Genomic DNA, 17,872 nt, shown 5'->3' on the forward strand with positions numbered 1-17,872 from the left:
TTGTAAATAAAATCAATAAAGTTTCATCTTCAAACGACCAAGAAGATCGACGATTACGAGCTATTTAAGATACCTGACTACCATATCTCATTTTCAATTAGACTCTCCTGCATAGTTACAGTTATTTTTCAATTTGTGTTATTTATTTTGTCTATAATAAATTGCTGTAACTGTACCATTCCATACATACCATGGTACATTCATTTTGTAATTTTTGGGTACTGATACTCTTAACCGAATAAGAATCGGGGAAATAAAATTCTTGTTGTTTGGTTGCCAAATTCAGTCGCTAATTAATTCCTCAGAAATTAAGTACTTGATGAAAAATCTCATCCATTTTCTTCCCTTCTTGTACAGAAAGCATCGGAATAGGTGGAATCCATTTATTTGACAATGAACATGTGTGATCTTCTTTATGTGGGTGATGACATATTGAAGAATTCACTCATGGCAGAAAGTAAATTCATACTTCAATCATATTTTACCTTACTCATTGAGGAGTCGAAGTGATAAGTGTGATCTACTTTAATAGAGAGCTACACTCGTTTCACACAGCAATTAGGAAATTTGAAGTACCATTCGATTCCTCTTCATTCATATTGACCATTCGTTTGTTGATATTTAGTTTTTTTGATTTATCTCGATCGCTATTAGAATCTTTACTCTGCTGAACTTGATACACTGGGTGTCAGAGAACACTGATCACTTGGTTCTTTATTCATTTTGAATGAATAATATCACATAGACTAAACACACATCAAACGATAAAACCTGATCTATTATGAATTTTACAATCGAGAAGTTTACTTAGTTGATACTGTAATAGCAGAGACAACTGATACAAGTAGATAATAACCTAGTATGGGATAATTTATTGGGAATTCATCAACAAAATCGAACTATTTTTGTTTTGTGTGTAAGAAGGGGAAACAGTAGCAATAGGTGCAGTGCAGACTGAGGTGCTTGGGAAGATCGTTGCATTTTTTGTACACGTGTTGTTGCGCCTAGGTGTTCTCGCATTCCAGCCGTTTAAGTATTGTAATAACACTGTTGGGACATTTTAAGTGCCTACTTGTGGCCCTCTGGCCACCGCCATTACACACATTTATTGCACCATTGTTGCTAGCAACATGTTGCAGGGTGAGGGAGGCAGGGAGCCATCAACATTGTTCTGCTTTTGATGGCACGGCGAGAGCGTAAATCATTTTTGCGGCTATATTTTTGCATTCAAAATTGTCTTCCTGTGGAGGACTCGCCTGTGAAATGGGCACACTGCTATTCACTTGACCTTGGAGTCGGCCTACAGTGTAAAGAGGCATTTACTTCTGCTTTTCATAGTGGCTGAATTCATAAAGGATGTAATTGAACATCTAGAGGGGTTGCAATATTGAGACCCTAGTCTCTCTACTACTTTGAGTGAACCTACTACAGTACCTAGAGTCTGTGAAAGCGGGAGCTAACTTCAATATTGTACTAATCTATTCTATTCATTCAAAATCTATTATATTGAACTTTATGATATACTAATATTAATATTTTTGATATTATACTTCTGCGAAAACAAGATCAAACTTCAATTGTACTAATCGATTCTATTCATTTAATATTTATGAGTAGAGTATAGTTAAGTTATTGAATGAAAAATACTAAGAAATTGACAAAAAACCACAGATTTAATGATACTTAGAAAGACCGGTTTTGGTTATTACACCATTGTCAATCTCTGATAAACTCAGTTTATCAGAGATAAACTAAGTTAAGTGTGTGTCTACTCAGTTAATCTCTGATAAACTGAGTTTATCAGATTTACAATGGTATAATAACCGAAACCGGTCTTTCTAAGTATCAATAAATCTGTGGTTTTTTGTCAATTTCTTAGTCTTTTTCATTCAATATAAATAATTACCACAATATCAACTTCTCAACTTTACAAAAAGTATAGTTGAGTTCATGATTTTGATGTAGTTATTTACTCTTATCATTATTCTGGGAAAGTACTATTTGCTACAAAGATTTTTCTCAATACAAACATATAATAAATAATAAGCATATTTTCATTGTATACTTTCCCCTTATGATAAAATACAGATTCTGGTGAATGTTTCTCAGTTTCAACATAGAGTAAAGTAACTGTTCAGTTTATTTGTCTATGGTTAATTATTTTTCTATTTGCCTATTTATTTGTCTGGTTTAACTTGAGTAAAATTTAATTTTGTTTTTTTCTCTCTTACAGATAATGGATTGCCTTTACTGCCTGCAGACAATGTTGCTGATATTCCGGCTCGCATACTAGCTGCTGATGACGTTCAGGCTACTAACAAAACAGGTAATTACTTTTTATATTTATTTGCTTATTGTTGAATAATGTCTATTCCAATATTGAAACGGCTTTCTGATGCAGTATCAATGAAAATATATTTCAGCAACAAACTTCCTATTAAGAACCAATTTGAATGGGTAAATAGATGTTTGTGGCAAAGTAAAATACGGTATCATAATGGGATCATCGTAGATTATCATTCATTTTTTTCTATGCCAAAATTCTCTTTAGTTCATTATTCATTTATTCATTTATTTGGATAGAGCAAACAATACAATAGTCGGGAAAAAACAGGCTTTTATTACCTGCTATAGCACGAAATGGAAACAGCAAACATACAACAAATAATAGATGTAAATATTGGCTCTAATTCTGTTGTATTTTTCCCCCAAGCTACAAAAATATTGGTACATTGAAGTTTAGTAGCGTTGAAACTGAACTTTGATGAAATACAAAAATAATGCTAAAGGATCAGTGAATTTCAAATCATTTTCAAGAACCATGCCGTGACCAATCAAAAATCCGTTGACGACCCACTAGGGGGTCGCGAACCACCAATTGAGAACCGTTGTTCTAAGGGACCTACACTTCACCAAATCATAGATTCAGCTTCAGATCATATAGTGGAAGTGTCAAGCTACTATGCGGCCTTGACCTCGTGACCTTGAGTTCATAACTTATGGTCTTCCCTCTTCCGTCTAGTGATATTATCACGTGATATGCAGCCGCATCTGAATATCACGTTGAGTTGGCTTCAGCCGAGCGTGACACCGTGACGGTTTGACGCCTTGATGTTTGCTTACTATTGCGTGACCCAAATTTTACTTCCCTTATTCCCCTCACTCCCTGAAATACGCCTCAAAATGAAATCGAGCCGAGCCCTATCTTATTTCATTGCTAACTGTAAACCAGAATTCCTTAACGCAATGTTAGCAGCTCATGTATTTTCCTCTGTAGGTACTGTATCATGTAACGTACTGGACTTTGTTGAAGCCTTGTAAGTACTCTGTACTTGATTTAATGAGACTAGTTGAATCCAATCATCATGTAAATGTAAATCTAATAACTTTGAAGAGTACTTAATCATGAAACTTATTGATGCTGTGTCACTAGACCAGGACTTCGAATATATTATTCATTCATCATATATTATGAATAATAAAGCCTCTAATAACACAATCATTTTAGTTCGCTCATGGCAAAGCGTCTTGTCAAACGGTTCTAATTTACTTCATTTTGCGAAAACTTTCATCTGGTCTAATAGAACATCAAATAGCTACTGGTTGTAGGTTACACTCAAGGATAGTGTATAGCTAGTGTATACACTATTCCTTGGTTACACTGCCTGGAATATTCCTTTTACAAATTACGATGCTGATTTCGTTGCTCGCGGTTATATGAAATATTTTTTTTTATTTTATCGCAGGATATCAGTACGGATCAGTGGCGTATCCAGGGGGGGATATGTGGATCTATCCCCCCGAAATGGAACCTGAATTTTTTTGTGGCTGTTCAAGCTACAAAAATTAGCATCTAATGCCAAATTTTCGTTATATTGTACTATGTAAGTCATGAAATATATAAGGGATGAGATAATAGCACTGCAATAGCAATGAGCTTTTTTTTATAAAAAGTGAGTGGTCTAGTGTGTAGAATAGAATGCTTTTATTTTTGCGTAGGGACTAGATAGCAGGGGATAGAGAAACTACAGATAGCACTTCAAAGTTAGTTAACTTTTTACCATTTTTATTATGAAGAAATTCAATATAGCTTATTATAGCTTATAGTTGATTATAGTTTATTCAGTAAAACATATTCTAAAACAGGCTCCAGCAGCAGCTTCTTCTAGAGATCTAGAGAGTACTCTGGTTATGATGAACGGGCGTAGTTTCTACCGTGGACAGGAGGGACACATCCCCTTAATATTTGAAAAAAAAAATGATTCATCCCCCCCCAAACCAATGTAAGTTTGAACACTCAAGTAAAAATCATGTAAATTTGAAAAAAAAATGTTAATAGAGTTAAAATGAAACCTATAAAGTTGGTTGAAATAGTTCTTCATTGGAGCCAAAATTTAAGCATTCTTGCTTGTTATCTAATGATGAGTAGGCCTTCTACATAATCACTATTTCCTAACAATTGAATGACTAATAAAATTCTACTCCATTCCATTCTATTTGTTATTTAATCGAAAACCCATAGGCCTATGAAATTTTAGAAGGAAAAATCGAAATAATACGTGGTCTACTGATCACCAAAAATAACTTGAATGGAATGTTAGTTTTCAAGTGGAAATTGAGTGAAATCGCACCAAATTGAAGGTATATTTTCAAAATTTTCAATACCCTCCACACGCTCTGGTGTCATCCCTGAAAGTTCAGGTGCTTTCTACTCCAATTTTATGGGTTTTTTTCTGGATACGCCACTGGTACAGATCTATCAGTAATTTTTTTGGCAGTTACAGACATCAGAACCATTACTAGAATTTTTTTTTGGAAATTTTGATGTTTTATGACAGTGTTTTTCAACTTATAACCTCTAGCTTATAACTGGTGTTTTTTGATAATCTGAATTATGATGCTGAAGGGTAGCCTTTTAACTGAAAAACTACATGTTCAATTTAATTAAAAAATTATCCCTTTGTCATCCATGACTTGGATGAATCTCGTTAAAATAAATTATTAAATGGACTCATTAATCATCTTAAAAATTTCCTATTGAGCCTGGCACACTGTTGAGTCAAGTTGAATCTACAATAGTTGAGTATTCATAACAGCAGTATGTGTTGAACATAACTCAACCATTCGATAAAGCAGAAACAAATCGGAATGCCCATCCTTGAAATGTACTAAAACCGTGGCGCCAGTTTAAAAAAGAAGATGGAAACAAAAATATCCATTTTCCACAACTTGTCTGAATAGCTAGATCATGCAGAAAGGATTGGATGGTTTATTTATATTATTTACATACAAGCACCATCTTATATCTATGTTTAGAGGGAAAATAATGTACTTGTTACCCATACTATATAGCTATGTATTGAGCGTGTAGGTTATGTTATAGACTTGCACTTCAATATACAGTATATATTATATGTAGAATGTATCTCTGGAGGATTTGAGTGTTTTGAGATACATTCAGTGGAATGGAAACGATCCGGTTCTTCCCACACACAGATTCGCGTTTGGTGGCGTAATCGCAGAGCGCACTATTTGGACGATTATTAAATTTGAATATTTCAATTCAGATGATAATCCGCACGACTGGATGAATTCCAGATTGTGGCGCCCGCCCTCTGCAGCGGCTGAGTTCGGAACTAGGAAGGATTTCGGCCTACTCATAAGTTGGCTGACCTTTTGTAATTGAATTGATTCTTTTGACCAAAGAAGTTTGTATGCATTCTAGTGTTAAATTAGTGTAATATTATTGTACCTGTAATGACATGGCCCATTTATGAGTTCAGATTATCACAAAAAAATAAATAAAATTTTACTGTCGAAAAGCCTTTACAGCATAGACAAAGTCAATATATAAGATAACAACAATAATTTGTTGTAGTCATGTCTATGTAATGTAGTACATAGAAAATAGATAAAAGGAATATATTTTGCTATTTAGCATTGCTCCTTCACATTATATGCTTCAACCATTTACTGAGCTGTCCATTCAAAGTAAAAAGCTGTCCACCAATAAAAGCCATATGAATTCTTTACAGTTTCACCTTGTCCTATTTTATAATAACTCGCTTTATACCGTTCTGTGATTACTAAAGGTAAACCATCACATATAGTCTGCGTTAGCAAAATTTCTATAAATTGACAATTCAATATTCAGTACACCCACTAATCTGGTTGTGGACAACACTTGAAGATTTGAAAATTGAAAAAATATAATAGTGGAATAATAATTTTTCTACTAGGAATTTATAGGTCTATTATATGTACGACACTGCATTTTCTTACTAGAACTCTTTAATATAGCATAAATGGTAGGTGTGATAATGTTATTTTTGTTCGGAATTAAATAGAGTTCACCTTGATATTTATTCCTTCTCTCTACCAACTATCCACATCTTGAAACTTACTTGTATTGAGTTCATTTGCTCAGTGTAGCTTTTATACAGAACAGTATTTTGAAAAGTGCAATGATATGATTATAAATTTGAATGAAATTGTTCTAGATGTGCAACTTTGCGAACCCTGTATTTGAAAATTGTGGATGTAATAATGGCACACAACACCTACATACGTTTTATTTCCAATGCAATTTCTATGATATCGCTTTGCCTGAAATTTTAATTTGACTCGAGAATATTATGGAATCGAAAACAGTAACTATTGTGTGTGAGGTGCCTAGAATCTGATATTTTGTGTTCTAAAGTTGTATTCTTTGATGAATGGTTTCATTCAAAGAGAAACTACTTAGGCTCAACTCACACTTACGCGACTCAAGTCGAGAAGAGACTGCGACTCTAGTCACTTCTCGACACAGCATGTGTTTCCAAATGGTGACACTCAGACCAGTCGATTCTAGTCTCCGCGACGTCACTATTTGAAAACTCAGAGTTGAGCCATAATGTAGGTATCGCGACCACAAAATATACTTCACTATGTGGTCAGTGATTCTAAACACTAAACTACTTACCTACCTACTACTGTAGGCTAGGCTATTTGATGGTCTTGTAAGTAATCTGATCTCCTAAGTAATACTCAGGTACTATCCAATTTGCCAATTGGTCCACAATATTTTCTTGAAATACATATTGAATTCAGTGAGAAGAGTAATCTGGCCTGAATTGATATTAAGGTAATGGCAATAATCATCTTTTAACTACAGTATCGGTAAAATAATCACCATTATGAAGTCAGAACCGGCCTGAGAAAACGAATTTAACATATCATTACACCCGTTAACAATATTAATACATCCTGTGCCCGTTTCAATTAGGAAGACTCTCTCGAACAGAATTGCGTGTTCGCTTGTAAGAATAATTATTGAAATTGTTCTCACCGGTAATGACAGTGCAAACCTTCCTAATTGTCCGTTTAGCTCAACTCTGGTTGTTTTTCTAGAATGGAAAGACTGAGAAAATTGTGAATGAAGAGAGTTTGGGAGAAGTGACTGATAATTAGAAGGCGCCATGATTAAAAGATGTTACTTTGAGAATTCCCAGTCAGATGGAAAGCCCAATCAACCGAGAATTTGAGTAGCCGCTTTGTTCTCATTGGATATCTTGACTTTCATTTCATTGATTTAGGACTGATGGATTCCTTATCTGCAGATTGAGACTTGTATAATCTATACAGAATTGAGATTAACATTATGTAACACTATTCAATGTACTAGATGTATATTATTTAAATAAAGATTTTTGAATTGAATTGAAATTGAAGTATATTGGAGGTTGATTAGATCGATATAAAAGGCGCAGCTTGAGAGGGTATAACTATATTACTAGTATTGGACGCTAATTCCTCAATATAATAAACTTACTAATCACGGTTTGAAAAACTACGAAATTGTAAGTAGCTTCATTCTCCAGCACCCCTCCCATTGCACATACACAACTTTTTAATTATAATCTTCTGCTAACAAGATTCCAATTGTTCAGAAGGATTGTCATTCTTCCAAATTTTCAATAATAATAATTGTTGTTATTGAATAATAGTTTATTATATAAGAAAATTATGAATCCATAATATTGAGGAGTAAGTACCACAAAATAATCATTTTTTTGAACAGTTATACATCAGATATACCGGTATCAGCTATACTCTATAGAAGGCAATGGCAAGGCAGAGGATCGGCAACGCTGTTCTCCTATCTTTCTCCACTGTCATTATGACGTGGACCTCAATACAGTAATGAGGCCACACCCTCAAGCTGCGTCTTTGATTATTGATTATTCGATTATCTTTGGGGAATTATTTCCACAGAATAATCTAATTATATAAAAATGAATTATTTTGAATTATTTAATTACAACATGTTTCGGACATTGATGACATTTTCAAGTCAAATTATATAGTAGAATGCTACTCGAATCTTGTGAAATTACACCTAATCAAAGTAATAGAATATATTCTGGCAATGTTTATCTTTAATTTTCAATCATCCACATCAAACTTGATAAATAGTATCTACAACACTGAATGGCGAAGTAACGTTTTCGAGCATTCTCCAAATGCATCTCCCAGAAGTATATCAATTCAATGTAAAAATTAGGCTGATTGTAAGTTCTCAATGTATTTGGGAGGAATTCCATTCCAATTTTGAAATATTAAAATTCATTTCACTGGTGAATTTTCCTTACGTGAACAATTCTATTCAAAAATAAGCTTGACTGTAAGTTTCTAATATATTTGGGAGAAATTCCATTTTAATGTTGAAATATTAGAATTCATTTCACTGGTGCATTTTCCCCACGTGCTCAACGTATGTACACGTTCATGCAATTAAATGCACTTGCACTTGAAGTGTGACATTGAATTGGATTACATGAGCTATTTGCGGATGGAATGTCAAGTTGCAATAGTAACGGGGGATGACAATAGGCCTTAGATTAGTTAGGAGTTGGTGAGGCTTCCGAACATGCAACACAGCTCTAGCAGTGGGCTTCCTCTGTTATTTAGCATTTTTGTGACGTAGGCCTGAACTAGGTCAGACTGTGAAGGTTTTTTCAAGTCTGGCATTGATTTTGATTAAAGGGGTTGTTTTGAGTTCAATGTCATTGATGTTATAAGTAAACCATATTTTCTCTTATGTAACTGGAAAGTTAAAATGAAAATAATTATTTTCTTGAAAAAATTTTTCTAATAATATTTGTTGGGAGAGTTGAATAGTATGATTTTGTTTGCTTGATGCTTTCACTGTATGACATGCTGGATTCATACTTTGAAGCTATCAATAATGATTAAGATTATAACGCTATCTCTTAAGTTCGAGGATTATTCAAGAAAAAATCGAATATGAATATTTTCTCGCACATTGACAGGCGATCGCCCCCCTCTCCACTTTTTGAAGTGGGGTTTCAAAAAAATGATGAGGGTGCAGAAATAAGTATCATGACCTTGGCATATAAATTGAGAAATCCAAAAATCCAATTGATATCAAAAATAAAGCTCTCAAATGCTGTTTTCGATTAAATATTTCAACAATAATTATCCTTGTGGGGGTAGTCGAAAGGGGGAGGTTCCCCGACCACCCAATTATCCCCTCCTTCAGGCCAGAGTCCTATATCCGCGCCTGTACATTGATATTATTATAATGAGCATGTTTTATAGAATGACTAGTTTTAAAATACTAGTTTTGACTATTTTTCTCTCAATATTATCGATTTATCCTTTTTCAATTGAATAAGACTTTCTTGTAAGAATTCCATATAAAATATTTGTTAGTCAAATATCATCCACATCATTGTCAAATATGCGTCCACAGTATCTTTGGATGTAGCATGACAAAATTAAATACACTTGGTTGTTGAAATCTTAGAACGCTATTCGGAGGTCAGATACATTGTACCAATAGCTTCTGAAAATATTCGAAATGCTTTGGTCAACCTTGAACCTGGTCAATAATTCAATCATAGTGTCAAATTTGATGAGTTATTTATATTTTGTTACTTGAGACCGGTCTATAACTGTAACTACTACCTTACTTCTTATATGCTTCTATCAGACAAAAGATTTCACAATCGAAAAGATCCATATTTGGTATGAACATATATAGCTCGCCGGACTACCAATGTCTGGTCTATAAGAGACTTTCTCTGGGTTATCGACCATACAAATGTGAATGGAACATGATCAATCATTGGCTGTTGAATAATCACTAAGAATGCTGTAGACAAGATTGTATTGCATTTTGGTGATTTTGTTGCATGTGGGTCTTGAGCCTCACATTAATAGTTTGTAGTTATAATAATTAGGTTTCCATTTAACTTCATTTTCAATCATTATACTGTAATGATACAGTCTTGTAAGTCCTTTATGTCAATCGTGATGGAAGGGAATGTGAATATAATTCGATTTGATTGGAATTGAACTGTGATTTGGTGATTGAGAAATTAGCATCCAAATGGAATGAACACCTGAGGCTGCCATCGTATTCACATGTCATTTGCCGATAAGTTTGCAAGCTTGAATATAGGACATCAACCTTCACGATCACGTTCTCAATGCAAAACTGTTGCCAAACCCAACTATGTTGCTAACAAAACAAAACCTTTTAAAAAAGACTTGATTCTTGTTCTATTGAGCAAATGTGGGCCACTAATCGTTCTACAAGAATTTCAAGAAAAGAGAGGAATTAAGAGTTGTTTAAGATACACGAAAGAAAAGAAAGAAAGATAAAGGGAGTAGAAATAGCTGAGGAAAGAGAGGAAGAAGTTGAATGAAGCTTGCACATGAAACGCGTCGTCAAGGCACAGCTTGACCCAAACATTCACAAATTAGACGAACCTTTGTGAGAAACATTTAATTTGACCTGACAGTAATAATCACTTAGGATGCTGTAGGCTAGATTGCCTTGGATTTTGGTGATTTCGTTGCATTTGTTATGTGTATCTTGAGGCTAAAGTCTCAAGCCTCACATTATTTAGTTTTGTAGAATCAGTCTTGTGTGTGTGTGTGTATTTGACACTTAAGGCTACTATTAGAATGCATTCTAACCAAGGACCGCTACAATTGGTCCGTTAAACCAGTGACACGCTCAATAGGGCAGTGATGTCAGCTGTCGTTGAAATTGCACAGTGTTGGTGTGTGAGAAGATCATGTGTGTTGTTTATGGCTCCGGGCTTATCGATTGGAAAATGGTACCTTGACTGGAAAAGTCGTTATTGTGAGATTGATTTGGAAATAGAGCTCTGCGATTTTATGTGACTTTCATGAAAGAAGTAATATCAATCATGATCTTGGAAAATTTGGGGATCTTAGAAAGAGAATATTCAACTTCCCATAATAAACTAGATTTTAAATGAGCAGTATCTATATACCTAGTAATCCTAGTTAGTTAAAATATATAGCTGATGAGGATTTATACATCCATTCTTCTGCACCCGTGTGCTGTGCTTAGAATCGTTTCCACCGTAACAAAGAATTATAAATTTATGTTTTAAGAATTAAAATATCACAAATTTTTAAGTCAGATAAAATATCTATCTCCATCAAATAAAAACTCGTTCAAATGTTTTTTTTTATTTTAAGTGTGGTTGTTCTTTAAATTTGCTCCGGACATGATGAAGTATGTTAATATATTTTTTGTAGGGTGTAGATAACACAACAAACTGTTTCCGACTGCCGACATCGGAGAAGTCATTTGAATAGTTTTATACTTTTTCCTGATATCACTGTCAGTTATATACAAATTCAAATACAATACAGTATTGAATACTTAGTTGATTGTTTTAGTGGATGAAAACATGAAATATCGGAGAATAATTTTTGGATGCTTTTTATTATTTGAATTTTACATTGTTTACTGCCCTATCAACTATTCCCCTAGTCAACTAGGGTCTATTCTATAGATCTTAGAATCTATTGACTATCTTCCAAAGAAATCAAAATTCTATCGGCAATGATTTTTCCTGTTCATTATACGCAGTTCATCTAAATCTATTGCAAATCTTTGAAAAATTTTAATTGATTCAGAGAATTTGTCTGTTGCAATCCTGAAGTAACTTCTAATAACATCAACTAAGATAATTGAAGCCCTTGGAACTCAGGTATTGGTTTGGATAATACACTGAGTAACTGTGGAAAATCTCATTAGCTATAAAGAACAAAGAAGAATTTTTCTGTCATGGAACAATTTAAAATTTACTTCCAGTATACACCATGCTATGTAAGCCGCTCCCCTAAAACCGGAACTGTTACTGTAGCTGTAGGCTTATTCGCGAACAGGAGTGAGAGAGTTGGAGATACTTCTGTCTTCCCTTCATGTTCACCCTTTCTCTCTCTTGTTTCTTCCTAATCTTTCTCCCTTTCACGATCTTCCTCTTTCTCTTTCAAGTTTGGCACGCTGATCATTTGATGAGACCAGTCCTCTTTGCTCTGGAATGTTGTTCCAGTGTACATTGAAAGACTTGAGAGTGAAAGAGGGTGTAGGAGGAAATAATGAGAGTGAATGAGATGGAGGAGGAAAAGCTGAAAATTATAAATTACCAGACGAGAATGGATAACACGTGTGTTGAAGGGATTGCGATAAATATGGGCAAATAATTGAAATATTGTACGATAGAGTTAATCACAGTTAATTAAATCCCACCGAAACAAAGAGTAAACATTTTTATACGAGGGAAGACCAGCTTGTGCCATGTATACTGTATTTACTGTGATAAGATTAATTTCAAGTATCGTTTTATTCTCCTATTCCTAATTTTGATATTTCTCTCCTGATTCTTTTGCTAGTTCTGTACTACTTTTTCCAAATTTCTGCACGTCGACAATTTTTCTTCTTTTCAAGAATCAAGAATTTATTGGCCATAAAACATCATTACAAAATGTAAGCAATAGGCTTCGTCAATAACATGTAAAATATCACAAGGTAGGCTATATCAAACGATCAAATTTATACACACACATTGAAATATTCCAGGTACTTTTCTCCTTATCACTCGTCTCTTCTTTGATTATTCATTTCTTTTTCTAAACTTGATTCCCAGATTTCTCATTGGTTTCTCCAAATTTTGTTGATAATCTCATATTTCAATTATCTGATTTCCTTCACAGCAAATCTCAGTTGAATCTACACTGATAACACTGAAAGATTACAACCTGCAAAAAATGGGGTATAGTAGGTTTTAGTAACAACAGCTCATAGGATTTGAACGTTTGGGAAATCCTGATAAGATTGTGGTATCATTGTTGTACAAGACTTCCAAATAACTTTCTTATGACCTCTGTTTTGACATTCCCTCTGTACTTTCTTTTCAGATGCTGTTCATGACATCTTGTTGTATATGAACTATTCTTCTTTAGGTTTCAGTCTGAGAGTTTGTTGATATGGTGTAACTTTCTCCAGTCAGTGTTATTCTAGTCTCATCCCTTCTAATTTCATAAAATTCCCATAATTTCTCAATATTGTGTATAATTAGACTATCTATAATTCGCAACTTATCTCTGTGGAATAAGGAAGTACGTGAGATCAACTCAATTGTAAAATCTTTCATCAGATGTTAAAACTTCCATTCACTCATTTTGAAAAATTAAAAAGGGAAATAAAAATTTAGCTTTGATGAGCATCTTTTTTTATCAATGAGCATCAATTATTTTTGACAACAATTACTGTTCTTGCAGAATATCTAATAAAGAATTTTTACTATTGACTATTTTGATTATCTATTTGGTTCCTTGGGAGGCAATCATGGGTAATTTGGTGTTTTAAACCATTAAAGTTTTCCTGGAATTCATACAGCAAATTCCGAACATTTCTTTTTTCAGAGAGATTCCATTGTGATACAGATTTGTTATCAGTTTGCCGCTTGTGTTGCAGCCATATAGTTGCTGGTTGCCAAGCTGGGTGTGTTCCTGAGATTTAGCATCTCATTTCCAATTGTTTTCCCTTCTTTCTTTTCTAGTTTCCTCCTTCTCGTCTGTTCACTCCTACCCCTCTTTCTCATGCTTTTTCTATTGCTCTTCCAGTTAACTTGTTGATAGAACTGGATTGGCTGCTGTGCGCACTCTAACGGCCATAATCGTAACTATGCGGGTGTCGGACACTTTTTTATTACACTTTTAATAATAACGATAATAGCAGTCATCCTAACCTAACAACGCAGCAGCAGCAGCAGAGGCAACAGTAACCCGTCCATGGCTAAAGTACCGTTCCTTGCTTCGCGAGCATTGTTGCTGCTCTTCGTCTTGAACCAAATTAAAAAGTTCACTCTCTCTCCTTCTTCCCTTCTTATTACTCATTTTTCTCTCTTCCTCTGCTGCTAATCGGTCTGCGACAACATTCCTGCCAACTTGTCCTGATAATGCTAAATTATCAGAAGGCTCATTTAAATAATGTTTGATTTTCTTTACAAATTCCAGATGGTAAACCTCAACATGTTCTATATTTTGATTGACAAGCTGGACAACGTTTTCAATGACCTTGGCCCGGTTGCACAACAGCCGGTTAAATTTTAACCGTGATTAATTTCACGAGAACCAATCAGAGAAGGCATTTTTGAAAAGACAGCTTCTCTGATTGGTTCTCGTGGAATCAATCACGGTTGAAATCTAACCGGCTGTTGTGCAACCGGCACTTTGACTTTGAATATTTGAGGAATTCAATGTTCCTTGAATATTTGGAAGAGTAAATCCGCAAAGCAAATCTGTCAGTAAAAAGTGTTTTTGCAGTGATTTGCATACAGTGAATGGTTGGACTTTAACGGTGGATGTGACTGAAGTTCTCTCATTTTGTATTGTCTTTTTGTTAATGTTTTTATTATTGCGTACAATATTATTTTCTTTTGGAAATTAATTGAATTCTTGGAGCAATGCTGATCCAAATTCTTGAATTCCATTAAATGACGCACGTTCTATGAGAATGGAGCATAGGGCGTACCAAAGGCTGGTGTTGTGCTTAGTATGCGATAAGGCTTACGTGGAAGCATAGAGTATAGAATTTGATTATTACATTATACATTCTATACTCTCTGTGTGGAAGGCTATAAAAATATGCACAGTAACCACCTTATATGTCTGTTCCTTGTAGTCCACGTCTAAGAGAGAGCCATATAAGAGAGGACCGGCTGTACCCTAACTTCGCCCTCCTAGGTTTTAAGGCTGTGCAAAAGCTAAAAATCAACTTTTTACTGGTGATATTTTTCAAATTTTTTCGATTTGTAAACTATCAAGCTATCAAAATGAAAAAGTATTCTCAGAAAAAACATTTTTTTCCGATCATTACTTTTTGAGATATGAGCGCCTAAAGTTTAAATATTTGGGACAGAACATTTCAAATACGGTAAGTGATAAATCCATGAGATTAGAGGAAAGATTCTTCATGGTATTGTTGATCTAGTAAAACAGAAATTTTCAATTTTTGAGAAAGTTATTCGATTTACCAAAAATAACTCAACTAAGAGTTATTTTCTTCCTTTTTTCCTTTAGGCGCTCATATCTCAAAAAGTAATGATCGGAAAAAATGTTTTCCTGAGAAAACTTTTTCATTTTGATAGCTTGATAGTATACAAATCGAAAAACTTTGAAAAAATCACCAGTAGAAAGTTGATTTTTAGCTTTTGCACAGCCTCAAAAGCAGCAAATCAATCAATCAATCGCAGCCCTTCCTTTCTGTTTTGCACCTGCTCCTCCCATTTATTCTTCTGCTTTTCCTTTCTTCTACAATTTTCTTCAGTTCTCTCGTCTCCTTCATTTTCGACACTTCCCTTGTTGTGATTTTTCCAGCTTTTCTTCTTCTTCTCATTTTTTATTACATTTCGACCAGAGTACTTTTTCTTCTTCCCTTTTTTCCTTCATCACATCTCTCTTTTTTCTACATTCAATATGATTGTACTATTCTTCATTCAACTGATCATATCTCACCCTGCTACTTACTTTCTTTCAATTTTCACTTCCAAATTCTCATAAAAAAGTTTTGCTCCTGATCTTATTCTTGTTTTACAACCCACAGTATTACACGTGCACAGTTTTAGTCTCGTCTCCAGTTCACACAGCTCGAAATCTTCCTGTCGAACAATCTGTCTCCCCCTCCCCACCCCTCACTACTCTACCATTCCCCACCAATAACATTTGCGAACTCGCCTGACCCACTACAGTCTCCGAATTAACAAGACCGCCTTCACTTGCGGGTGGATCATATGTTACATGTTGCATGCTACGGGAAAAAACTACATAGCAATCATGACACGCTATACCAAATTCCTTAGTCGGTCACATTCCTGCTATCTCCTATCTGCGAATTGTTGGAGCTTCTAGAATAGAATGTTGCGAATTGTTGGAGCTTCTAGAATAGAATGTTGCGAATTGTTGAAATTGTATAAGGAAGATTTTCTAATAATACGCATTTCTTTATGTTGTTTGATCACATATGTATACTATTAATACATTATCAAAAGTCTTGTGAATTATAAATGTTATTTATATTGATAGTTTGATACAGTGCTGGTTTCTGTTTTGGATATTTTTCATTTTACTGTATTTCATATTCTACTTCACTTCTTCTTCATATTCTTCTTCTTCTGGCATTACAGCTCGATGTGAGCTTTAGCCTCTCACACTAGAGCCCTCCACACATCACGGTCACATGCCTTTCGTCTCCATGCCACAACTCCCAACCACCGGAGATCGTCCTCCACTTCATCTCTCCATCGATTACGTGGCCTCCTTTGCCGTCTTCTACCCTCCATCCGGGGCCTTAAAAATTGCTTTTGGATTCAATGGTCCGCCATTCTCTGTACATGATCAGCCCAGCGCAATCTTTGTGATTTTTCTACTTCACTACCTGACTCTTAATCAGAGGTGAAAGCTACTAAACACTCATATCAGACTTGCTGGTTGGTTTTAAAAAAAAGGCATTATTTTCTAGCGAGCAATTCCTGTATTTTTATATCTGATTATTTATATTTATATCTGGTTATTTATGTTCAACGGATCTCGAAAACGGCTCTAACGATTTTCACAAAATTTGGAACAAAGTAGGTTTATGATATAAAAATTCGATTGCACTAGGTCTCATCCTTGGGAAGACTCGCTGAACGACATTAAAAGGATAATTCATCCTTGGCTGAAACAGCTGAGACTTTCGTCGTCTGTGGATAGTAAAAAAGTGAGTGAGCGAGTGAGTATGTGAAAAATTAAAATTTTCGCATTCCCGAAATTCATAAGATGACGTATAGCCAGCTGTGAAATATAAACACGATCATGTTAGAGAAGTATGTTCTGTTTATCAATAAATGAATATAACGAGCGAAGCTCGGTGCCCCGATATTAGAATACAAGGAGAGCTCGTTATGACCACAGTAACTCAGCAAGAAAAACCAAAGTCTTGAAAAGTGGAGAAACATGACTCATACTGCACTAATATGGAAAAGTCATAGTAATTGAAGAAATTTGTAGGCTAACAACAGTCACTTTATATAGTAGCTGGAAGTGAAACGATCATGCAGTTATTACATCTATGGAAATGAATAGAGTATGAAATTCATGCCATACATGGGCCAAAGAGCAGAATGAATTTAGTTTGTCATTTTGCAAGGTGGCTGCTAGAGTGAGGTCCACGTTATAATGACAGTATTTGATCAACTTTGGTTTTGCTATCCTTGTCTATCATTCGACAAAGCCGGTGGTACTATCCTTTTCTAGGTCCACAACGGTGCCAGTTATGTTTTTGACAGTGTAGAAATATGATTAATTAATGCAGAGAATCGGCATCGCTATTCTTCTATCTTTATCCACTGACATTATAACGTGGACCTCACTATAGGTAACATGATGCAACTCATGTCAAAACTATCAAATGCCGTAATGAGTTGGACATAATACATCCCTTTTAAAACACATGTTTAGCTAATAGATAATGTAGTTACTCCGATTAGGGAGACAG

General features: G+C 34.7%; 1 protein-coding gene across 2 annotated transcripts in view; it reads left to right on the forward strand.

The window, feature by feature from the left end:
- Positions 1 to 17,872, forward strand: part of LOC111062867 — a 371,950-nt gene that overhangs the window by 221,016 nt on the left and 133,062 nt on the right. For both annotated transcript variants that reach the window (XM_039420796.1, XM_039420797.1), the window contains exon 6: positions 2,234 to 2,326. In XM_039420796.1, coding sequence (XP_039276730.1) covers positions 2,234 to 2,326 — 93 coding nt within the window. The remainder of the gene's footprint in view (positions 1 to 2,233; positions 2,327 to 17,872) is intronic.

This window comes from Nilaparvata lugens, chromosome 2 (assembly GCF_014356525.2).
Source record: "Nilaparvata lugens isolate BPH chromosome 2, ASM1435652v1, whole genome shotgun sequence".
NCBI lineage: Eukaryota > Metazoa > Arthropoda > Insecta > Hemiptera > Delphacidae > Nilaparvata > Nilaparvata lugens.